Genomic DNA, 25,245 nt, shown 5'->3' on the forward strand with positions numbered 1-25,245 from the left:
GAATTAAAGTGACTGCAATCTGTCGTCATTCTTTTATCTATAGTTTAACACAGTCAGTTTTGCTATTAGTCTGCAGCAAATGTTCTAGGAATAGCAAAGGGGTTATAAAAAATGAGCAATGGCCATACCTTTTCCTTCACACTCACGTGAAGCAGATAGAGAATATTTTATACGGAAAAAGAGCACAGAGCTTTACACGGGTTTAGCCCAATAATAGACATGCTTTATAACAGTCTCTCCAAGTGTGGCAAATGGCAGCTAAAATGGCCTTTAACTTCTTCATTAATGGTGATTTGCATTATTAGTTACCATCGTCGATTAAGACTAAAAAAAAACACTGAATTTATCCTCCTTTAAAGCCTCTGCAATGAAAATTTCTCACCCATAGATTAAATACTGAAGCCAGCTCCGGGAAGATGCTTAACAATCAAAAGGGACAGTTTTGTCTGCCAGCTCCCAGTGGATTTGGTTTTGGTTTTTATTGTTTTATTTTGTTTGTTTATTTGTTTTTAAGAACTCAGAAAAAAAGGAAGCGCTACGGATGGTATCTGCATTTTTATGCCAACACAGCACAGATAGCAGCATTTATCTGTATTTCATGAATTGAAGTTTTGGGGATTTTATTAGCACTCTTAAGTTTTGACACAAGTACAGTCTCTCTACTCTGATCAGTGTTTCTGTGACATGTGAAGATGACTCTAAGATCATCTTCCTACATCACACCCAATCCAAGCCAGGACTCCCCAGAGGGTATCACAGAGAGGCTGGCTGCCCTGACCAGAAAGGTGTGGGTTAGGAGCAATCCTACCACTCCAAAGTGTGAGAGCCTTCACACTTCCTCCTTAAAGATGGAGACTTTCCCTCCAGGAGTCCTATAGGACTGCTGGGACCTAAGGGGTCACTGTGGGAGGGGAATCTCAAACTCAAACAGAAGTATGATGAATGATTATGATGAAAAAGAGGTAGAAACAGTTATGTGCTAAGCTCTTTGCTAGGTTTTAAATATATGTATATTCTATTTAAGTCTCATTACTCTGTGAGGTAGGTGTTTTTATCTTTGTTTTATAATCAAAATAAGAATTTAGGTAACTCACCTAATAGCATATAGCTAATAAGCAGAACCACCTGTGTTCTTAACCAGTACTATTTTAAGTGACTTAGAAACCAGATTGGAGGGGAACAGAGAGGCGTGTAGGGGGAGACACAATTTCTTTCATTCATTCATTTATAAAATCTTGATTGAGCCTACTATCTCCTTTGAGAACTGATTTCACAAGGACAAGCTGGCTCAGAGTCTTTGTTCCATGATTTAGAGACTTGGACTTAAAAGATTCTCATTAGCCTCTAGTCCTCACCTGAATTGAAGACCTGAAAGCTCAAGAGCCATAGGAAGGTCATTCCCTGCCCTGTGCTCAGAGAAGCAGGCCGTCTGCAGGGAAAGAAGAAAGAAGCATATGTGTTGAGAGCATCTCAGGTGGCAGGCCAGGCAGGCCCAGAGAGAGGCTCTGAGAAAGATGTAGTCTTCTTGCCCCTGGTGCCCAGCCCTCAAGAGGCCTGACTGGACTCCTACTCTCGGGGCCTTAGGTTACCCCTTTTAGACCTATGTTTTGTCTCCGGTGGTTGCTGTCCTCACAGCCAAAAGATTCTTGACTCAGGGAAGTTGCAAGGACAAAATGGACCAGTAAGTATAGACGCAGTTAACACATAGAAAGTAGTCAACAGATATGTAAAATTAGCCTTTAGTTTAAAAAACGATATGCAGATACCAGTCACTTTTTTATATATCCTTGAGCAGCCACACCTATAAATGTGAAAAGTATTCTTTCCAGGAAATTCCAAGCCCAAGACTTGATTTCACAAGATTATTTGATTTTTAGAGCCATGACTTCAGCCAGCGTACTTAGGTTTTCCATATTCCCATCCACATGTTTGGAGCCCTCTGTTTGGCGCAGTAGTTAAGAGCTAGGGTGAGCTACAGCTGCTAACCAAAAGGCCAGCAGTTCGAACCCATCAACCACTCCTCGGAAACCGCTATGGCTGAAATCTACTCAATGGCAATGGGTTTGGTTTTTGATATCCGTGTGTTTTACCTTTCTTGGTGTTCTTTCTATGATAAGCATTCTCAAGGTCACAAACCCTCACTGGCCTCGGTGGGGCGTTGTGTGGCATGGATTTGATACTTGGCCCCAAACTGACTTCCTCTCACTTATTCTTCCTGCACACACCAGGCATCTCCTTGCAATGGCAAAAATGAAAATAAAACTCATAACTCTTCCCACTTACATAGTATCTTCTTACCTAATGGCTTTCCTAATTCTCATAACAACTCAAATGAGTAGATAGGGCCAATGTGGATATTTTTTCACTTGAGTGTGTTGGTACATCAATGTCTTTAATCCCACAGTAACTTTATGAGAGAAGTATGCAGAATTCAGAGAAGCTAAGTAACTTGACCAAAGTCACACAACCAGTAAATAGCGGTGCCTAGATAATAAGCACTCAGCTGCTAACTGAAAACCCACCAGCTGCTCCGAGGGAGAAAGATGTAGCAGTCTGCTTCCATAAAGATTACAGCCTTGGAAACCCTATGGGGCAGTTATACTTTCTCTGTAGGGTTGCTATGAATCAGAATTGACCAAGCAGCAACAGTTTTTTTTGTTTTTTAGGTTATAACCAAGACTTTCGTGTCTATGTATCTCATAGTATTCACTATACCAAGGCTTCCCAGAATTTGAACTTACCCTTCCTTCCTGGCATTCTTCTTATCCCTTCATCCCTGTCCCAGGGAGACAGCAGGATAAACGAGTATCCTATCTTACAGAAAAGAAAACCAAGACAGAGTTTCTTCTACCTTCATTTCTCTGAGTGGCATTGTGAATGGTATGAGAAGGTCTTTGAGTTTCTTGAAAGAAAGGCATAGTATAAAGTGAGCGTTGGCTAAATGGCCACACGATTTATTCATTTTGCAATTATTACCAGTTTTCCACATACTTAAAGAATAAACTACATGACATTTTCCCAAAGTATGTTAGTGCTGGAAATGTGAACCTAAGTTTCATATTCATTTCTATCGTAGCACTTGGAAAGTTTAACCAGAAGCAGCCATTGATGTGGCTGTGAGCTTATATAGTACCTTAAGGAAGAGTACTTATTTCAGTGAGCTACTTTAAGAGCAAAGCAGAAACCTGTTACCTTTCAAGAGTTAGTGCTGCCTTGTACATTTTACAGCCCAGAAGAACTCTTGCTTCTTAATTCTTTATCCTTTGTCATTCTTAGAGTCCCTGGGTGGTGCAAATAGTTAACTTGTTCGACTGCTAACTGAAAGGTTATAGGTTCAAGTCCACCCAGAGATACCTCAGAAGAAATGCCTGGTGATCTAATTCCCAAAAGTCAGCCATTAACCCAATAGAGCACAGCTCTACTCTACGACACACAGGATTACCATGAGTCGGAAATGGCTCAACCGCAATTGGTTACTGATATCTTTCTTAGGAGAATATAGACTGAGTGCCTTCGGACTCTTGAAATTCCATCCTTCTTTCAAAGTTGTTTAATTGAAAATTCTCTGCATTTGTTGCGAACTTACCACTTTACAGCATTCAGAGAAGACAGTGGAAAAAAACATGGATTTTGCAGCCAATATACCTGGCTTTGAATACCAGTCATACTACTTCCTAACTGTGTGACCTTGGAATAGTTATTTCACCTCTTTGAAGATAGTAACACCTCAACCAGAGGACTCCTATCGCTTACTTGAACTGGCCCCCAGGATCAAGAGCCTGAACCACTCCCTACTGTGGTCCAATACCCAGACACCCAAGACTTGAGCTGAGACTCACTGTCTTAGATTTTCTTCCATTCCGTCACTCCTATAACTTGGAACACTGGTACCAGGGAAAAGAAAAGAATTCAAGAGCACACTTAGTTGAGGTCATGTGAACAAATGGGAACATCAAGTAAAGTGCCAAGAAGGACAGCAATGGAAAGTGCAAGGCCTAAAGAGAAATCTCTTAGGCCCCAATGAGCCCCACCAGAAAGAAAACCCTAAGCAAGAGCTCTGTGTTAATGCCCATACTTAATGTGGCATCTCATTTAAGATGGGACAAAGAAATTCCACTCCAGGAACTAAATGCATCAATTAGAGATAAGTGCATTTAGGAATGATTTCTCTATGACCTTAAAGACTAGAAGAAAACAACTTTATGGGTAGGCAGTAAGAGATTAATAAATACTTAGGCTACATGAGCTCTTTAAGGCCACAGGGGCCACAGTTCATTTAGTTCTCTATCAACAGTGCCTGCACATAGTAGGAGCTCAATAACGTTACGTGTGTTGCATTCCTAGCCCCTCCAGAGGCCTGGCCTGTTTTGGAGATTGCATCTTAAGGACAGATGTTCCGCCCTAGGCAAATACTGTGTAGTCTTATCCCAGAGGGAGCAAGCCCTCCCTCCACCACCCCATCTTTCTCCTGAGCCCCCTGCATTACAGAGAGGCTAGAAACAAATTGACAGAAACCTGGAGGAAAGTAACTCAAGTGATTTAGGAGAATGGAAGGGCTGGGTTATGGGGCCAGATTAAAGAAGCTAAATATATATAGCTTGCCTAAGTGACAACTAAATGGGGCATTTGATAAGTCTATAAATACTTGGAAGATGTAAATGCCAAGGAGGAAAGAGAATTACTTAGCATGGCACAATGGAGTATTGGCATAATGGGATAATATTAAGAAAGGGAAAATGAAGGTTGAACATCAATAAAAGGCTTCCTGACAAAGAGAACCATTCCTGACAGAGGACACTATTAAGTTATGTTTCGTGGGCCAAGAGAAGTAATGGCAGTACCATTTCTCAGGGTACTGGCAATGGAGCCAGCAAGCAGGAGCCAAGAAATATCCTGACTGAAGCACAGGAGCCAATCAGGCAACCTTTGGGGCCTGTGGCTTCCCAATCCTAGCACAGAAAAAAAGCCACTTCCCCTTGGGAGAAGTCAGACGGTCCAGACCTCTGACCCTATGGAGAATGATTATACCAACAGTCTGTTGTGCCACATCACTACCAGAAAGATTCAGTCAACTTTAATGACACCCTATATCCTCCAGAATAAAGACTACATTCTGTCGCGTGCATTACTAGACCCCTCACAAGACTTGGCCCCTGCCTACCCCGTCAGCCTCATTGGCCACCACCACTCCGCACACACAGAACTGCTTGTCATTCCCCCAAACACTTCTCCAAACCTTTGCACCTGCTTGCCCTTCTTCCCACCTGACTGCCTGTCAGACTTTGCCTCTTCTCTCCTACAGATCCAAATATCGCCTTCCCTATGAAGCCTTCCCTGCCCGCCCCCATCCCTGAGCAGAGTCTGTCTCCTCTCATCTCACACCCTCTGTGCAGGCTTCTGTTTGTGGTACCTACTGTACTGCATTGTCATTGTTTATATACTGTGTATCTTCTCCCCTACTAGACTGTGAGCTCTTTGAGGACTGGGACTGTGCCTTGTTCATCTCTGTATCCTCAAGGTCTGGCACAGAGCCAGGCACAAAGCAGAGAGTAAAAGTCTAAATAAATGAAAAATAACTTCTATTCCTGGCATTTTTAGTGACTATCATTCCTTAGGCTCACTGTGTAAGTATTAAGGGAAAAGAGTTTCTAAAGCTCAGTAACATCTTTGAATCATCTCCCCCAGCCTCTCGACCAGCACTTTCTATGCCATTTAGACAACTATAAATAAAAACCCTCAAGTCTGAAAGGCAGCATGCTGTCCTCTGTGGTTTAAATGCAAACTCTAATCTTTAATGGAAAATGCTTCTGAGGGGCCCCGTGAATTTTCCACAAAAATGCCTTTTTTTTCCCCCCACATGAAAACATTTAGAACTTGATAAGTAAAATAATCCTCCACTAGTCTTACGGAGATTTTTAGGCCCATCTAACTAAATCCCTTCAGGAAATCAGGGAGAATGTAGTGACAGATAAGAGGCAATGAAACTTTGAACCTCCTACTATAGGGATAATATATTTATTATGAAATACAATATTCATTGCACTCTGCTTTGATGACTGTATGAGATACCCTCATGCCATTATGCCTTATGTTCTTTCGTGAAATACGATCTTCATTGGGAAATGTTGTGACTGTTCAATAAAGTACCATACTGCTTCCCTGCTCCCTCCTTGATTTTGAATGGCCTCAGAGTTTACTTTATCACTGAATATTTAATGTAAACATGTGCTTGTAGTCATCTCTGCCATGCAAATATAGTTACACTGGCTCATTGCTACTTATTCCCAAAGTTAAAGTCTGTGTTCCTGCACTGCTAAACTGCAGTACGCTACGCATAGAATTGCTGGCCAGTCTGGTGTCCAACCCTTCTTGCCACTGGCAGCCTTAAATTTGAGACCATGTTCCTAAAGCTCTGAGTTTATCTGCAGTTTCAGTATCAGGTTATATTTCTTAGAAAGATTTCATTGTCTGGAAAGAAAAAGGGATGTGTTGTAGTCAAGGATTCTGACCGTTTCTCTCCATTTCTGCTACCACAACCTTGATTGAGTCCCTCATCATTTCTCCACTGAATTTAGTATCTAAACTCTTTACTTTGCCTCCAGTACCTACCCATCATTGCCATTCTCCAGAGCCCCCCATCAGTTATTGTTCTAAATCACAGATCTCATCATGTCACTTTCTTGTTTAAAATCCTTTGGAGGCTACCCTTTATTTACTGGCCTGAACTCATTTCTACATTTAAAAAAAAAAAAAAACCCATTGTCATCAAGTTGATTCCGACTCATAGCAACCCTATAGGACATAGTAGAACTGCCCCATAGGGTTTCCAGGGCTGTAATCTTGACACCCAAACATAAAACAAAAATCCTCACAACTGGACCATGATGAAGGGAGAAAATATCGAAGTTGTCAAGGATTTCATTTTACTTGGATCCACAATTAATGCCCATGGAAGCAGCAGTCAGGAAACCAAACGACATACTGCATTGGGCAAATCTGCTGCAAAAGACCTTGTTAAAGTGTCGAAAAGCAAAGGTGTCACTTTAAGGACTAAGGTATACCTAACCCAAGCCATGGTATTTTCAGTCACCTCATATGCTTGCAAAAGCTGGGCAATGAATAAGGAAGACAAAAGAAGTATTGATGCATTTGAATTATGGTGTTGGCAAAGAATATTGACTATACCATGGACTGCCAGAAGAACAAACAAATCTGTCTTGAAATAAGTACAGTCAGAATGCTCCTAAGAAGCTAGGATGGCAAAGACCTTGTCTCAGGTACTCTGGACATGGTATCAGGAGGAACCAGTCCCTGGAGAAGGACATCATGCTCGCTAACATAGAGGGTCAGCAAAAGAGAAGAGGACCCTCCAAGAGCTGGATTGACACAGTGGTTGCAACAGTGGGCTCAAACATAACAACTATTGTAAGGATGGTGCAGGACCACACCAGACAGTGTTTCATTCTGTTGTACAGAGTTGCTATGAGTTGGAACCCACCTGGTGGCACATAACAACACAACAGTCTTTGCAGAGGCAGACTGCCACATCTTCCTGCTGTGGAGCAGCTGGTGGGTTTGAACCACTTAACCACTGTGCCACCAGGGCTCCTCTTTCTGCATTTATCATGGCATAAAAGACCTTTAATAGCTTAGACCGGCCCAGTCTCTGCTCTTCACCTACGTTCTGCTCCCTTTTGTTCAAAGGTCTCTTAGGAGCCTCCTGTACAGAGGCTGTACATCCCTTAAACATGCCAAGCCCTGCCTCCTGTGTCGTTTCTCACTGTGTTTCTTCTTCCTACTTTACCATTATTCCCCTACGTTCTTATTCAGTGTTGTGCTTCTACCTACTAAGAGGATGAGAAGCCACCCCACCTTTTCCCAACATTCCTACCCAGAGGAAATTTAGGTGGTGTTTTTGACAAGTGATGCTTAATTTTTACATCAAATTGAAAAGTGTTCTGTTTGATGTTGGCAAGAGAAGAGTGAAAGTTTTTCAAATAGTGCTGAGTGGCAAACCCCGCAGCCTTTCCATGCCCCAGGTTTTCTGGTTTTATTTTAATGCAGCAAGCTGCTTTATGAGATGTGCCGCCACTTGAAATATGATTTACTACTCGTAAAAAGTTTCAAATGGATAATGAAGATTCAAGAATGAGACTTACAATGTAGTGTAGTCAATTTTGTTTCTGTTGCTCTCCAGTACATCTCTGTCATTGAGATGAATTATTTATTATAATTTATTTCAACCATGGAAAATAAAACTGTTTTCATTGTGATGTGTGCTCTAACATTCAGAATGGACACGTTACATGCAGTACTCTCAATTAATTAATCCTGAAGTTTCATTCTAACTTTATCTCCTTTCTTATAAGCTAGGAGAACTGACAGGTAATTCTTCCCCCAATAAACTATGATTAAAATGAATGTTTCAAGAACTAAGGGTAATGTTGGTAGTAGAGAAAATTGAAACAACAGCAAAACTAGGTTGTGTTTTTCCTTCAATCTTACAATGGATGGAAGAGTTTTTAAATATTCTGGGAAATTTATCACTTGGAAAAAAAAATCTCTTAACTGCCTGTAAGAAGAGGGTGGCAGAGGGAGGGCACTGTTCATTTAGAGGTGGAAACATGCAGTGCTAATATATGTCCAGAGCCAGCTGAGTTTACTGGTCCTGCGGTGTCTTCTCTGAGAAAAAGCTTTTTTTTTTTTTTTTTTGAAGAGCAAGCAAGGCTAGCATTGTGCAAAGGCCAAGTAGGCAGAGCTCCCAAATGATTTTCCAGGGGAAATGGGTCACCCGTAATTGATTGCGATCTTGTTTCTTTTAAAAAAAAAAAAAAAAAAAGGCTCACTTTATCTTGTATTTTGTTTGTTTTTGTTTTCATTTAAAGTGCTAAATACTTCTATTATAAGGCTGCAAAGATGCTATAATTACTTAGGAAAGTGCTTAATATGTACAGATGTTAAAAGATTTAACATCACTTTGATGGTGGTGCTTAGTTAATGTAGACAGTCAAAACAAAATTTATGCTTATTTGTCCATTACGCTCGTTTTTCATAACATTCCGCCAATATCACATTGGTAGACAGGAGACGAAGAGAACCATTGATTCCTTTTTCCTAAAGATGACTAGTATCTAATTTGAGCAGGATCACATTTCAATATCTGCTGTGCATGTGGCCTCAAGAACAGTAATGACAGCAGCTCTCTCACTTCCACAAACACTGGGAATCTGGGTGCTTTTCCTCCCTCAACAGCATTCAGAGTCTCCCAGATACTGGATCTCCAACTAGGGCCCGGGGCTCTGAAGAAGTTGCTGAGGAGATGGATATGAAGATTTCTCTGCTTTTTCAAATCCTACTGCACTGGTTTTGTTTTTTATTTTGTTTCTATTGTTGCTAGGATCAATCTTCCCCCTCCCCTCTTACTGGCCTTCTGAAGAGCCAATTACATATGCTGAAGGATCCCTGAGACTTCACAGGAAACTCTTCTACTGATTATTGGTTGTTGTTCAAAACATCGCCAACTCATTGCATCAAAATCAAGGACACTCTTGCTGGGCCAGAGAGACCCATTATTTTGTATTCTACCCCTCTTCCCGTTAATGCCCCCACTAACAGATTAAGGTGCCCCATTCTGCAGTGCATACCCTTTCAGGCACAGGCCTGACCATCCTTCCTTTGTCCCCCTCACCCCCATCTAGGTCTAGCCACAGGAATACTTTGCTTTGGTCTTTCCTCTTCTCTTTGGTCTATCCATGTTATTCTTCCTTCATCTTAAACCAAAGCCTCCCTCTCTGGCCCTCCTTTCCGCTACCTTTTGGACAAGATAAATTGCTCTTGTCACATTCCCATTTTCCATTTCTCTAACTAAGAGGCAATTAACTAAACAAACTATAACTAAAATGTCATCCAACCCTGAGCTAGGATCTGGGTAGAGAGCCTAGAGCTAGTTAGGTTCCCTAACAATATTACGGATTTGTCCTTGTAATAAGGGCCAGGGCTCATATCACTTCAGGTTCAGTTTTGTCTTTATGGTACAGATGGGGAGCAGGAGAGAGGAGCTTGAATTTTTTACCTTTTCATTAGAACTTTGTGGAATAATTTTAATTATATTCATATTATTCAGTATGCTCAAGGAACCTGGCATATCAGTATTATTCAGCATGCCCAAGGAATATTAACAATGAAAAGTATTCGTTTTATAAGGATGGCTGTAACTCAGAGGAAATTGGTTAACTTCCTAATGTTTTCTAGGGTGTTAAATTACTGTGTACATGGTACACTTGGTGGGAGGGAAGCCATTATTTTTATAAAAGTGTTCAATGGGCCATTTTCTAAAGACAACCTGTTAATCACATCTACTGTTGTTCATCTCGAGAGTCTGAAAACTTCTTAACCAAATTTATAAAAACTTCAGGTGGGAGGCAGGAAGGTCTGTTGCGAGGTCCGCAGAACCTCTGCCGTAGATTCTAATCTCAGAAATTTCAGGGGCTGCCTGACTCATTCCAGGGGCAGAGTGGCTGAACCAAGTTGTTGTGCCTGGGCCGCATGTCTGTGCAGTTCCTTGACATTGGGAGGATGAGCCATGCCCAGAAATGAGCCTTTCCTCTCATATATAAATCCTCCAGAAATCTACAGCAGGAGCGGGTCACACTGCCTCTGTTGCCATTGCTGATGGTCTTGTCCCTCACTCGGACAGTGAGGATGGCTGGCAGCAGGCTGACATGATGGTGCAGGCACAGCCTATGGAGGCAGGCAGACCTGTGCACACATCCTGGTTCAGCTACACATCCTGGATGCTTCGGCAGCTCAAGCACATTACTTTCTCTCTCAGGACCTTGGATCTTTCATCTATAAATGGGGATGATACCTACTTCCCAGGGCTAGCTGAAGACTAGAGGCATTGCATGCAAGTACCTAGCAGAATGCTGAGCACACAGAGGCTCTGCCTAAGTGATGGGTGGTGGTGGTGTTGGGAAGTGAGAAAACTGACCTGGCAGAGCTTCTTCTTAGGTAGAAGCACTTATTACAAAATATGGTACCTGTGATACTTAAGGTTGTGTGTCGACTTGACTGGGCCATGATTCTCAGTGGTTTGACAGTCATGTAGTGATTTAGTCATCCCTCCATGAAGTGCTCTGATGTTATCAGCCAATCATTTGCAAGGAGAATTTCCTTGGGGGTGTGGCCTGCATCCAATATATATATGGATATTCTGTCAAAGCTCACTCACATGCTCTGGATCCTGCATTTGGCTAGTCATCATCTGACCTCTGGTTCTTGGGACTTGAGCCAGCAGCCTGCTGTCTTACCTGCTGATCTTAGATTCATCAGCCTGAACAGCCCCTGAGCCAGCGACCTGCCAATCTTGGGTTCATCAGCCTCTGCATCTGTGTGAGTTAGGAGAAGCCTCCAGCCTGATACCTGACCCACAGACTTGTGACTTGCCAGCCTCTACAACCTCATGAGCCAACTCCATGAGATAAATCTGTGTGTGTGTGTGTGTGTGTGTGTATAAACAAAAATCCTAACAACTGGACCAATAAGCAACATTATGATAAACAGAAAAAAGATTGAAGTTGTCACGGATTTCAGTTTCCTTGGATCCAAATCAACACCCATGGAAGCAGCAGTCAGGAAATCAAATGACACGTTGCATTGGGCAAATCTGCTGCAAAAGATCTCTTTAAGGTGTTGAAAAGCAAAGATGTCACCTTGAAGACTAAGGTGCACCTGATCTAAGCCATGGTGTTTTCAAGTCACCTCATACGCATGTGAAAGTCAGACAATGAATAAGGAAGACCAAAGAAGAATCAATGCCTTTGAATTATGGTGTGGGTGGAGAATATTGAATATACCATGTACCACCAAAAGAACAAACAAATCTGTCTTGGAAGAAGAATAACCAGAATGCTCCTTAGAAGAAAGGATGTGAGACTTCGTCTCACATACGTTGGACATGTTGTAAGGAGGGATCAGTCCCTGGAGAAGGACATTATGCTTGGTAAGGCAGAGGGTCAGCAAAAGAGAAGAAGACCCTCAACAAGATGGATTGACACAGTGGCTGCAGCAATGGTCTCAAGCATAAGAACAATTGTGAGGATGGCACAGGACCAGGCAGTGTTTCCTTCTGTTGTACATAGGGTCGCCATGAGTCAAAACCAACTCAACGGCACCTAACAACAACTATATATATTATATATATATATATATATATATATATATATATATATATATATATATATATATATATATATATATATATATACCCAAAATATTAAAAAATATATATATGTGTATATATATATATATATGTACACACATATATACATACACACACACTTCACTGGTTTTGCTTCTCTAGAGAACCCTGCCTAAGACATTTGGTATCAGGACTGGAGTCCAGAACAAGAGAAGACTCTGCAACAGATTTAGGCTGCCATGCAAGCCACTCTGCTCCTTGCTGCACATGATCTGGATGATCTAATGGTGCTTGAAGTGTCAGTGGCAGATGGAAATGCTGTTTAGAGTCTTGGCAGTCCCCTATTGGTGAATCACAGTACAGACCCTTAGGATTTTGGAGCAAAGCCCTGCCATCCTCTGCAGATAACCACTCTCAAGAAACAGCTTTTGGCTTGTTATTGGGCCTTAATAGAGACTGAACACTTAACCATGGGCCACCAAGGCACCATGTGGTCTGAGCTGCCCATCATCAGCTGGGTGTTTTCTGATCCACAGAACCATAAAGTCAAATGTATACAGCAGCTCTCCGTCATTAAATGGAAGTGAGCAGGACCTGAAGGCGCAACTAAGATGCATGAGGAGGTGTCCCAAATGCCCGTGGTCTCCACTCCTGTCACATTACCTGCCCTCTCCCAATATGCACCCATGGCCTCATGGGGAGTTCCTTATGATCAGTTAACTGAGGAAGAGAAAATTCATGCCCGGTTTACAGATGGTTCTGCACAATATGCAGGCATCACTCAAAAGTGGACAGTGGCAGCACTACAGCCCCTTTCTGGGCCCTCCGTGAAGGATAGTCATGAAGGGAAATCCTCCCAATGGGCAGAACTTCGAGCTGTGCACCTGATCGTTCACTTTTCTTGGAAGAATACATGGCCAGGTGTGCAACTGTAGGACTGTGGACAGTGGCTTGGCTGAACAAACAGGGGTTTGGAAGAAACATGATTAGAAAATTGGTGACAAAGAGGTATGGGGAGGAGATACATGGATAGACCTCTCTGAGTGGGCCAAAGAAGTGAAGATATTCGTGTCTCATATGAATGCTTACCACAGGGTGACCTTGGCAGAGGAGGATTTTAACAATTAAGTGGATAGGAAGATGCATTCTGTGGAAACCAGTCATCCTTTTTCCTCAACCACTCCCATCATTGCCCAATGGGTTCGTGAACAAAGTGGCCATGGTGGCAGGGATTGAGGTTATGCCTGGGCTCGGCAACATGAACTTCCACTCACCAAGGCTGACTTGGATACAGCCACTGCTTAGTGCTCAATCTGCCAGCAGTAGAGACCAACATTGAGTCCCCACTATGGCACCATTCCTCAAGGCAATCAACCGGCAGCCTGATGGCAGGTTGATTACACTGGACCACTTCTATCACGGAAAGAGCAGCATTTTGTTCTTACTAGGATAGACATTTACTCTAGATACGGATTTGCCTTCCCTGCACTCAGTGCTTCTGCCAAAACTGCTATCTGTGGACCCACAGAATGCCTTATCCATGGTCATGGTATCCCACGCAGCATTGCCTTGGAGCAAGGGACTCACTTCATAGCAGATGAAGTGCAGCAGTGGGCCCATGCTTGTGGAATTCACTGGTCTTACTATGTTCCCCATCATCGTGAAGCAGCTATCTTGATAGAACGATGGAATGTCCTCCTAAAGACACAGTTACGGTGCCAGCTAGGTGGCAATACCTTGCATGTTTGGAGCAGTGTTCTCCAGGAGGCTGTATATGCTCTAAGCCAGCATCCAATATATGGTACTGTTTCTCTCATAGGCAGGATTCATGGTTCCAGGAATCAAGGGGTAGAAATGGGAGTGGCCCATTCCCTATTACCCCTAGTGACCCACTCGCAAAATTTTGACTTCCTGTCCCCTCAACCCTATGTGCTGCAGTCTAGAGGTCTTAGTTCCAAAGGGAGAAATGCTCCCACCTGGAGATACAACACAGATTCCACTGAACTGATAGTTAAGAATGTCACCCAGCCACTTTGGGCACCTCATACCTCTGAATCAACAAAGAAGGGCGTTACCATCTTGGCTGATGTGACTGATCCTGAAAACCAAGGGGAAATCGGACTGGTGTTGCATAATGGAGGTAAAGATGATTGTGTCTAGAATACTGGAGATCCCTCAGGGCATCTGTTAGTAGTACCATGCCCTGTAATTAAAGTCAGTGGAAAACTATAGCAGCCCAATTCTAAAATGACTACTAATGGTCCAGACCCTTCAGGAATGAAGGCTGGGGTCACCCCACCAGGCAAAGAACCACAACCAGCTGAGGGTAAAGGGAATATGGAATTGGTGGTGGAAGAAGGTACTTCTAAATACCAGTTGTGACCATGTGACCAGTTGCAGAAACATGGATTTCAATTGTTATGAGCATTTCTTCCTTGTATGTGTGCATCAAATGTTTTTGCTTTCTTCACTTATAAAATATAAGGTGGAAACAGGGCCAGTGCATTTTCAGTTGTATGCATGTTAGTTGTATCATGTTAGGTGTAAGTATGACTTTGTAATTGTCCATCTTTAGAGATTGTGTATGGTTTAAAGAGATGCGTACAGGTCTCAAGTTGACTAGGAGTAGACAGTTATGGTTAAGGACTTGGCCAGACCGTGACTGTCAGTGGTTTGGCAGTTGTGTACTGATACAGTTTGGCAGTTATGTAATGATGTAATTTAGTACTTATGATATAGTCATCCTCCATGATGTGACCTGATATCAACCAATCAGTTGTAAGGGGAGTTTCCTTGGGGGTGTGGCCCGTATCCTATATACGTGCGTGTGTGTGTGTGTGTGTCCACACGCACACATTCTGGCAAAGCTCACGCGCTGGCTCTGGATCCTGCAACCTGTTTGTCATATCTGACCTTCTGCTATCTTAACTGCCAGTCTTGAATTCATCAGCCTCCACAGCCAGTGAGCCAACAGCCTGCTGTCTGACCTGCCGATCTTGGCTTCAGCAGCCCCTACAGCTCCTTGAGTCAGGAGAAGCCTCCGGCCTAACGCCAGATCCACAGACTCGAGACTTGTCAGTCTCTATAACCACATGAGTCATCTCCTTGAGATAACTCTCTCTATATATTTTTTTTTCCTGTACAATCCCCTTTATCTCTCTTCACTCACCTCTTCCATGCATTCATTTATGTATTCATTTTTTTCATCCCGTAGCTATTTCCTAAGCTTCAGATGTGTGCCATGATCTGTGCTAGGCACTGGGGATACAGAGAAGAGTCCCACATGGTTCCAGCACCCCAGGAGTTTGCAGACTAGTCTCCCCATTCACCTCAGTTGCAGTCAGCCCCTTGTACTCACTCAAGCATGTTTTGTCCATTCTCTTCACTTCTGTTCCCACTAAGCCTCCACTCACATCTCTCCAGCCATCCTGCTCTATCTGGCGTCTGGATTTTCTTAGAAAGAGTGTATACTCACCGTGTAGTGGTAAAGCATCAAACACAAACCAGATCTTTCCTTATTCTACCTCAGCAGGAGATCAAACAGGGAGCATTCGAAGTGAGAGCATTTAATTAGCACCTTGCTACAGGGAAAGTATGGACTGGCATATTTGGGTAGGAAAGTCCACTTTGCTTTGTGCTTTCCATCATCCACTCGAGGAATGATTCTCTGGATCCCACAGCAGGGTAGAAGAATGGGAGAGGAGCTGGGGAGTGACAAGAGATGTAGTTAACATAACATTTGTTTTGTTTTTTTGCTTTATTTTTTCAGGTGAGATATTTGTAGAATAGCTTCATGTTTACAAGTTTTCAGAATATCAAAAACACTTTGATTCAAAATCCATACTAATACCTGCACCAGACCAAATAAGGATGCTTTCTGGACTATTTTTTGTTTTAGGTTATTTTTGTGACTGCAACTCTCAATGAAGTTAGATCATTGTGAGGAGACTGTAATCTCATTTATCTGTAGCTAATACAAGATATGAAATGGGATATTTCCTGCAGCCATGAAATTCCACTGGGTCAGGCCAGGTAGGGTAACCTCCTCTAGATGTCTTGCAGATGTTGAATTTAAAGAGAATGGATGAGTGTATTGTTATTTGTTGAGTGCCTACTATGTGACAAGCACAGTAGAGAATGATTGATACACATGCACTCACTCAGCTCTCCCAGCAGCCCTTCAAAGTAGTTGTTATAATGCTCCATTTTATAAACCAAAAGCGCATTGCCATCGAGTCGATTCCAACTCATAGTGACCCTATGGGACAGAATAGAACTGCCCCATAGAGTTTGCAAGGAGTGCCTGGTGGATTTGAACTGCCAACCTTTTGGTTTGCAGCTGTAGCTCTTAACCACTACAACACCAAGGTTTCCCTCCATTTTATAGGGAAGGAAATAAAAGCTCAGAGGAGTAAAATGACTCATCCAGGGCCCCAAGTTAAGTCAGTGATGGGGCCAGATTTGAGCTCAGTTCTGACTGGCTCCAAAGCGTGTCTCCACCACACCATGTACTTTCCCTTCATTGAGACGAATTTCCTACAAACTCATGTCAAACCAAAGTCTGTGAGAAAGGGATAGAGAATTAGAACACATCTGAGGCAGCATGGGTGTGGCTTTCCTGAAAGGATCAAGCCATGAAACTCCCCTTCCCAAATGTTCCCGTCACCAGTTTGTCAGAAAGGTGCTTAGGATAATGCAGTGGGATACTGTATTTAGGACATAGGCCCTAGAAAACGTAGCCTGGGTTGGGCGGATTTGAAATGGCTATTCCAGCCATCCCTATGGCAGTATTGGAGTGAGCAGAAGTTGGGGGAGTGGAGTCCCAGCTCTCACAACCATTCCTTATACCAAATATGATGGTGCTTTGTGACTTGGTAAGAAGTCGGGTGGGCAGGACAGAGCTGCAAAGGGCTCTCTTCTTTATTCTTCAATATTCCTGTCTTTAACCACAGAGAGCCTCCCACCAGAGATCCCACAGTACCTGGAACAGGACTCAGTATTTGAGCATTTCACCCAGTATTCCTCCATATGGAGGCCCTTCTTCCAAGAAATTTCCCCACTGATTGGGCTCTTTCTCCCATACCCTACTCTAGCCAGACCCGCGGATTACTCAAAAAGAGAATTCTGGAAACGGGCCGCCACATCAATACCATTTGAGCAGATTTGCTCAGTCATTTCCATTTTTCCGGAAGAGTAAAAAGGAAAAAAAAAAAATCAGCCATTTTAGCCAACTTTATTTTTAGAAAAATATTTTATTCAAACATCTCCTTACTTATTACAGACATAAATACATGCATTCAGACAAATGAATCCACGGGAGAACCGTATAAAGTAATTGGCACATCACTTCAGAATGCTTTGTCAGTTACTGGAGGAGTTTGGTGCCTCTAACTTTAATCTTTTTCATTAAAATATCCATTCTACCTTCAGATTGTGAAGCCCATAATATTTTAGACTGTCTCCATGGATCTGTTAGTTTCACTTGTCAATTTAATTTGTGGCTGTATGACTTTGGGTGGCTTGTTAGATTGTACATGGAAACATATGATCTGCAAATGATGTTCAACATGGCAGGCTTAGGACCTCCCCTCTCCCCAGAGGCAGCATGGATGTGGCTTTCTTGAAAGCACAAGCCGTACAACTCCAGTCTCCAAAGAGACTGGACAGACAAGAAATAGCAATTGGCAGATTTCATGGACAATCAGCCTAACTGCTGTTTTGATGATGATATATGAAACAGCAGGTGTTTAGAGCTGCAAAGAAGCTCATTACTGTTGTGTTATTATATACCTTAAATGTTCATAGTGCTTCTTACTCTTTGCAGCACTTTTTATATACACCATCTCATTTGATTGTCATAGCTTCCTAGTGCTGGGTTATTATTTCTATGTCTAAGGAAACTGAGACACAGAGAGAGAGAGATGCAGGTTATCTGAGATAACAGGGTAAATCCAATTGCAAAAATGCCAGTGGACAAAACCAAATATATTCCAAAGTGAGCCCAGTCACCAAAGTAAGTCCAGTCAGGAGGGTGTGTGTAATGGTCTATGTTCTGTGTGAGGTAGGATGCAGAAGACAAATTTGCCATTTCCCCCAACCCCCTTTGGGGAAGAGCTCAGAAGCTGTGGGAACAGAAGAGCTAGCGGAGAGGTAAAGAGGTCCAAAAGCTGAAACTTTGCCATCAGCTCCACAGAAGTGATTTGCCTCCTCCCTGGCCTCCCTCCTTTAGTCTCACCTATGCAGTACACATTTTACATGTCCCCAGGGGGATCTTTCTTAAGTGAAGATCTGAGCATGTCTTTACTTTGCAGCAAACCTATCAGTGGCTCCCAATGCCATCAGAATGAAGGCCAGATTTATCAGCATGGTCTTCCAGGCTGGCACTGAGGTCTCCTTCCAGCCTGCCTCTCTTCTCTTTGCCACACTGAGTTCTATACCATTGTAGAACCCACAGTGGAAACTCCCAGCCTCCTTTCTTGCCACTTTCTCAGCACAGAGCATATTTTTGACGAACTCTTCAAGTGTTACCTTCTCTGTAGAATCTTCCCTGGCCTCTCATTGAGGATCCTTCCCCACTGTGCAGCCACAGCACTTTGCCCAGCCCTGTTACCTACTGTCTCTCCACCAAGAGGCGTCAGACTCCTCAAGGGCAGCAGAGTTGTGGTAGATGGCTGCGTTGTCTTACCTCCCCCTAGCTGTCTTGCAGACTTTGAAGTTAAGAAAATGGATGACTGTCTGCATGTAGGTGTGAGTGAGTGAATTAGTGAATGGTGAATGAATGAGAAGCCTTTAGCAGCCTGAGCCAACAGGAAACATGGCCTTCCAAGGTCACATAGAATGTGACCCCTTCCTCTCTCTCTGAGGAGAGAGGCCTCAGAGAGATGTGGCCTCTCCATAACTGTTGACCCTTTTTGGTGAAATGAGAAGCAGAAAAGCAGGCAAGCTGGGGCTCGGCCTGGTGACCCAGCTGAAAAGAAAGCACATCAGGGCTGAGAGGCAAGTATTTATGCTCTTGGCCCTCAGGCCTCTGACTTCTACCCTCTCCAAGGTTCTCACCAAAGCTTTTGGTGGTGGAAACCCTTCCTTGGGGAGCCGGAGGTCTTTACCAAGAGTCCCTGCAGGTAACATCACAGGCTGTTTGTCAAAGCTCTTTGTCCAGGAAGAGTCTTCTTGGCTATTAGCAAGATGTAGGGGTGGAAGATAAGGTCATAAAAGGCTTGGGATTAGGGAGAACTCTGAGCCAAGGCCTCAGTGTCTTCATGTGGCTCTGTCTTCTAGATGATGTCTGTCCTCATGAACACCATCGTCTTCGAAGACTGTCGGAACCAGTGGTCAGTGTCCAGGCCTCTCCTGGGGCTCATCCTGCTCAACGAGAAGGTGAGTGTGATGGCAGGAAGGCCCACGGGAGGTGGCCACCAGGAGGAGGGGGAAAATGGTAGAGAGGCTGTGCACCAGGCTAAGCTGTGACAATGAAGGACAGAGGGGCAGGGCCACCTGAGCTTGGGCTGAGACCTTGAGAACTCCAGGGCAAGTGCATATTCCCCCAGAAGGCCCTTCCTCAAAGGCCACAGATCTTCAGGTAAGAGTAGCTCCAACACCAGCTCTGCTGGGTGGGTAGTTTGCTCAGTAGCACTCTGAGCCTGCCCTCATTCCCCTCCCCTCATTCCAGGGGAATTCTGAGCAGCAACCCTCCTGGCCCCTTCCTCTGACCTCCTTTTATATCTGGGCTCCCCACTGTCCTCAGTGGAAGCAGCAGCCCCTCAGGGATTCATCCAAAGAGCCAGCACCCTTCATCAGGGAGCACTGTCTCCAGCTTCTTAAGCGCACTCGTCACCCTAGGCTGTCTCCCATGCCTCTCCAGGTTCCTCTTGAACTCACCTCGTCTCCCTAGCAGTCAGTAGGAATAGTGCATTACCGCTTTGGAGAATGAATTGTCTATACAATAAGATAGTACTGGGGAGAAAGACAGTGAGATTAGAGGCAGCCGCATACATTAAAATTCAAACTGAAATCCCAGCCTTGGAAGGAAACTAATAGAAGAAGAAAATATATCAAAAAGAGAAGAGCTGTCTCATCATTCACCTGTACTGAAGTATCCAATTTTAGCCACATTCAATAGCACTGTCATTCATCTTCCCTCGGTGTTATTGTGATTTAAATCCAAGCTCTATAAAAGAGAGCAGTTCTTTTAAAATGATTGAGAGGGAATAAGGGCAAATTCAGTGTTTAGAAAAAGCTTATGACATCACAATATTATACTTTACTGATGGAGGCAATATTTCATGGTTCGGGATGAAAAACTAATAATTTTCTATTTGGTGTGAGTCACTGCATCATTATAAAAGGGAAAAATAAGTCATTTTGTGCATTCCCGATCTTGTTCAGGAAGACATTGTGGTTTAAGTGTAATGCCTCTGATATATAGTAGTTAAGTATTAGTCTGACTACATATTAATTATGGGTGTTTTTGATGTGAGCTGTTTTAGTGTATGATAGAAATTAAATATCATGCTGTTTGGGCTTGGAAGAATAAATGCATGACTGGCAAAATGTTGTCTTTGTGCTGAAATTAGGCTATTTCCAATGATTAGGAGCTGTGTTTAGCATAAGAGCTTTTGTTTGTATGAAAACTCATAGGCCCAGCAGAGAAGAAGTGGCTGTGCAGTTATTTGTGACCAAGTGTGACAAGTTTTCCTTAGTGCCAGAAAGCTTAGTCCCCCAGCTCAGCAGGGCAGACCCATCCTGACCCAGGAGCACAGCGACTTGGGATACAACCTGCAGTGGAGGAGGATTCACTGAAGCCATGGAAGAGGACGAGGCCTTTGGGGGGACCCTTGGCCTGGACTTCAGTCGTCCAAAGCGCTCCCTGGGCGTTTTTAGTTAACTTCCTCTTTCGGCCTTTCTGCGATGAGTGGAGAGGAGTCAAGAAGAGCTTTAAGCATTAGATCCCCACAGGAGGAGGGAGGCAGGGACTCCATCAGCATAGGCAGTGACCATGGAACAATTACAGCAGAGACATTTATGGGAAGGAATATCAGTTTACACCTAGCAATGTCTCTGTTGCTTTGGTTTCCTCTAAGGGCTTAAAGTTCAAAGTGGACCTGGACAAAAACTCCTCTGGGAATGAAATGAGTCTGTAGTAGGTCAGAGCTGGTCCTACCCCAATCCCCAGCCTCACCCTGGGCTCTCTCCAGGAGCAGGTTTGGGTCAGAGCTCTCATGCTCATTCCATCTCCCAACAGTATTTCAGTGAACTGCGGGCAAGTCTGATAAACAGCCAACCTCTCCCCAAGCGGGAGGTCCTTGCCCAGTGCTTCAGCAACCTGATGGAAGGAGTGGAGCAGAACCTGTCCATCAAGAACAGAGACAGGTAAGCACTGCCCAAGAGGCCCAGCATCTGTGGGGAAGGTGGACATTCCAGGTTTGTAGAAATAACTGGGTTGCGCCTAACACCACTCACACATTGGTGTGGCTTTTCTCTTACCCCTTGCTTTCCTGGACTCGATTCAGTTGCATTTGGTAAATATTGCTGGGTATTTGCTTTGTTCCAAACATCATGCTAAGCGTTGTGCAGGGAAGCAGAGATTAATAAAATACAGCCTTTGTCTTGAGTAGTTTAAAATCCAACAGGAGAGATATGAAAAATAACTGTACTTGAAAAGGTCAAAAGAAGAAAGGCTCAGATATGTTGCAGAGAACGAGAAAGGCTTCCTGGCATTTGAACAAGCACAGGCTTTGAGGTCAGACCAGAGTTCAAGCTAAATTTCAGCTCTGCCCCTTATAGGCTGTGTGACAGTGAGCAAGGCAGTTAGCTTCTCTGATCCTCACTTTCATCACCAGTTAAATGGAGATGATAATACTCGATTGTGATGCTTAAATCACAGGATAGTAAAGCATGGAACTTGGAACATAGGACCTACAATAAATATTAGTTCCTCCCTCCGCTGTCCTTTAAGAGTGGCTGGCATTGCAACTGCCAGTAAGATGTAAATGAGAGGAACCTGAACGTATCAGCTGTGCCAGAATTTGTTCATTCATTTCTTCATTCATTCAGTTCACAAAACTTTCTGGAGGATCTACTATGTTCCAGGCATGGAGGATACCCATCGTGAACTAAGTGCTCTAGGCTCCTGCCTCTTGGATCTTCACTCTAGTGGAGGGGACAGGCAATAATGAATGATGGAGAAAGAAAACATGTCCAGAAAAAAACTATCTGCACCATTCTTTCATAAAAGTGGTAGCATTCAAATGCTGCACCACTTGAAATGTGCCTCGCAGGTCATGCCCAAAGCCACAGTGTATCATGGAGTCACCGGCCTGGGCTTCAATCATACAAGCCAAGTCGGAAGGGTCCTGCAGACACGTGCCCTTGACTGCTTGTTTCACACCAAGGTCCTCCACCAGGCAGAGAAGGGCAAACCTAGGTGGCAATTTGAGCACCCCTTCCTGAGCCACTCTGTGAAATGGGTGCCAGGCAGCCCTCCTAGCTGAAGAGTGAGCATGGCCTGAATGTTCTCCACATGCCGGGCACTGTGCTGAGCATTTACAGGCATTGTCTCAATTGACTCAATGAGTTTTCACTTCCTACAGTCACTTGTGGTAACTAATTGCGGTAGGCACCAAAAGGTTAAGTAATTCATACAAGACTACCCAGCTAATAAGTGGTGGAGCCAGGATTTGAACCCAGATATTCTAATCCCAGTGCCCCCTCTTTTTGAACTGCTAAATTCAGTTTTCTCCTCTGTAAAATGGGGCTATTAATATATACCTTTGCGAAGAGCTGTGATGATTAAATGAATTCTGTAAAACACACAGTCAATTCAGTACCTGGCACATAAGCTTTGGTTCTTTTCCTTATATTTCGTACTATCTTTTTGTAATTTGACTTTAAATAAAATTAAACAGTGGAACCACCCCTTGAAATGGTCAGCGTGAATGTGGTGGTAACTCTCGTGTGCCAGGAGGGGAGGCAGAAGGGTAGTGGGTGCTGGTGGGCGAGCAGTGATCGCGGTAGAAGTGGAGAGGAAGGAGCTCAGCCCTGATCCAGAGCCCTCCGCCAGAAGGAGCCCTCTCCAAGGTCCTGAACGCCATCGTGGCTTTCCCACCCTGAGGGTCAGAGCAGCGCAGCCTTGCCAACTTTTCTTCTTTCCACAGGTTCACCCAGAACCTGTCCGTCTTCAGAAGAGATGTGGCAGAGGCCCTGCGCTGTGACGGCAGCACCGAACCACCAGGCAGCCTGGACATGATGAGCTGACCCAGCCTTTCTCGAGACCCATGTAGGCCAGGGTCCCAGGACAGTGACATTGGCTAACCCAGGGGCATCTATTTTTCAAAATAAACAACAGCAGCAACAAAAAGCCCTACTTTTTTATAAGTTTGGCCTAATTATAAGAGTTTATAATAGTACAAACAGTGTCAATTCAGTCTTTGCTCTGAAAAAGGAAAAGACATCTTTTCCATCTTTCTAGCAGATATCATTATCTCTGTTCTTGTATTGCTCTGAAAGGGTGTATAAATGATATCTAACCAAAGAACATAATAAACCAGGTTTGCATCTAAGTGTGTACTGGTTAATGGCTCTGCAATCAAGGCTGTGAGTTTGTTGGTGATGCAGCCTTCAACATGGACCCTGGATTGAGACAAATGCCATTTGAACCTGTTAAACGAGTAGTTTATTATGAGTCTGGAAGCAGCAGCATTAGGGACCCTGCACTGTGGGCATTGAGAATGAGCCTGGGAGCTCTGCAGAACATCCCAAAGGACCACACACAGGCCTCGCTGCCTCAGCAGCATCTGATAAAGTTGAGAGACAGTAACACAATTAAATGACTTACAAACAACGTTTGCTTTTCCCTGGCATAAATCTGAAGTGGTTCAGTCTAGAAGAATTAAGCCATGCAATCACTGCCTGCAGAGAGATTTCTTCAGAAGTCACGTAGCCCTAATAGGAGGTTTTGGGTGTCAGCACCCAGGCCTTATGCTCCTATCTGATTTTAAGAGAAGCCAAAGTTATTAAAATACAGGACTTGAAGCAGCTCTGCCTTCTTGGACCATCTAAAATAGTCCTGGGTGCTAAAATTCAGAGTCATGGTGATGGAAAAGTTCAGAGGGTGAGGAACAGCTGGTTTCCACCCCTCCACAGCAACTCTGACGACTGTTGGGATTGTGGCAGGAGATATGATTCAGTGACGTAACCCAAATCCAACACACGGAGTAGGCCTTTACAGTCTGTGATCTTCTGTAACGAGGCTATTAATTTGAGATTGCCACTGTCAAACGGTTTTGCCACTGCTCTGTCTTCATGGCCCAGACTTGTAATAAATACCCTGCCCTTTGTTTCTGGTAAGACATGAAAGGCTAGCCTTACTGTTGAGCAAGAAGTAAATCCACAGGCTACTGTTATAATCTTGTTTCTCAGATTAGTGTTTCTGGAAACCTCTCTTGATAGTTGAGTTTTGCAACAGGCTTGTGATATAAAAGCAGAGTCATTCAAGTTTATTTCCAAATGTTTGTCTTCCATGTGTGAACCCAGAGAATCAGGGAAAAGTGTGTTATAGGTGGAATTACTTCTGGTATCTAATGAATAAGCAAGGCTGTGGCCTTACACTGTGTTTCATTAGGAAGGGGAAACATAATTTTCTTTGAGAAGGCAAATTCTGAACTCTAAACAACACCATTTAGACAGGTTGATTGAGAACTTTTATTTCTCAGAAGCTTATTATTGTACCCTCATCCCACAAAAATGCTTCACAGAAGGCCTATCCTATTCTGGCACTGTTTTCTTTACAGAAGTCTAGGACTGAAAGCACCATATGGTTTTGCATTCAAATGCTCAAAAGAAAATGACAGTGTGCTCTTGCGTTTCTTTGCCACACCACCAAAGGTCTCCTGGTGGTTCATACCAGGCAGGGCAGGCCCTGTCGACCTTGGCCTTGGATCGCGGCTCTAGGAGGAGGACCTGCCAGGCCTGCCCCACTGCTGATCCCAAGGAGGCCTGCTTGTGGGGTTGGATCAGGAAGCACACTGTGCACAGCATGCACAGGCTGG

The 25,245-nt window shown here is 43.7% G+C and overlaps 1 protein-coding gene across 3 annotated transcripts in view; it reads left to right on the plus strand.

Moving 5' to 3' along the window:
- Positions 1 to 23,742, plus strand: part of RANBP17 (RAN binding protein 17) — a 384,409-nt gene extending 360,667 nt beyond the window's left edge. For 2 of the 3 annotated variants that reach the window (XM_049874299.1, XM_049874300.1), the window contains 3 exons: positions 19,478 to 19,576; positions 21,441 to 21,568; positions 23,353 to 23,742. In XM_049874299.1, the coding sequence (XP_049730256.1) occupies positions 19,478 to 19,576; positions 21,441 to 21,568; positions 23,353 to 23,452 (327 nt within the window). In that variant the 3' untranslated portion in view covers positions 23,453 to 23,742. Of the gene's footprint in view, positions 1 to 19,477; positions 19,577 to 21,440; positions 21,569 to 23,352 lie in introns of those variants that run through there. The other variant, XM_049874301.1, reaches the window with a different exon arrangement.
- The last annotated feature ends 1,503 nt before the right edge of the window (positions 23,743 to 25,245 follow it).

This window comes from Elephas maximus, chromosome 2 (genome assembly GCF_024166365.1).
Source record: "Elephas maximus indicus isolate mEleMax1 chromosome 2, mEleMax1 primary haplotype, whole genome shotgun sequence".
NCBI lineage: Eukaryota > Metazoa > Chordata > Mammalia > Proboscidea > Elephantidae > Elephas > Elephas maximus.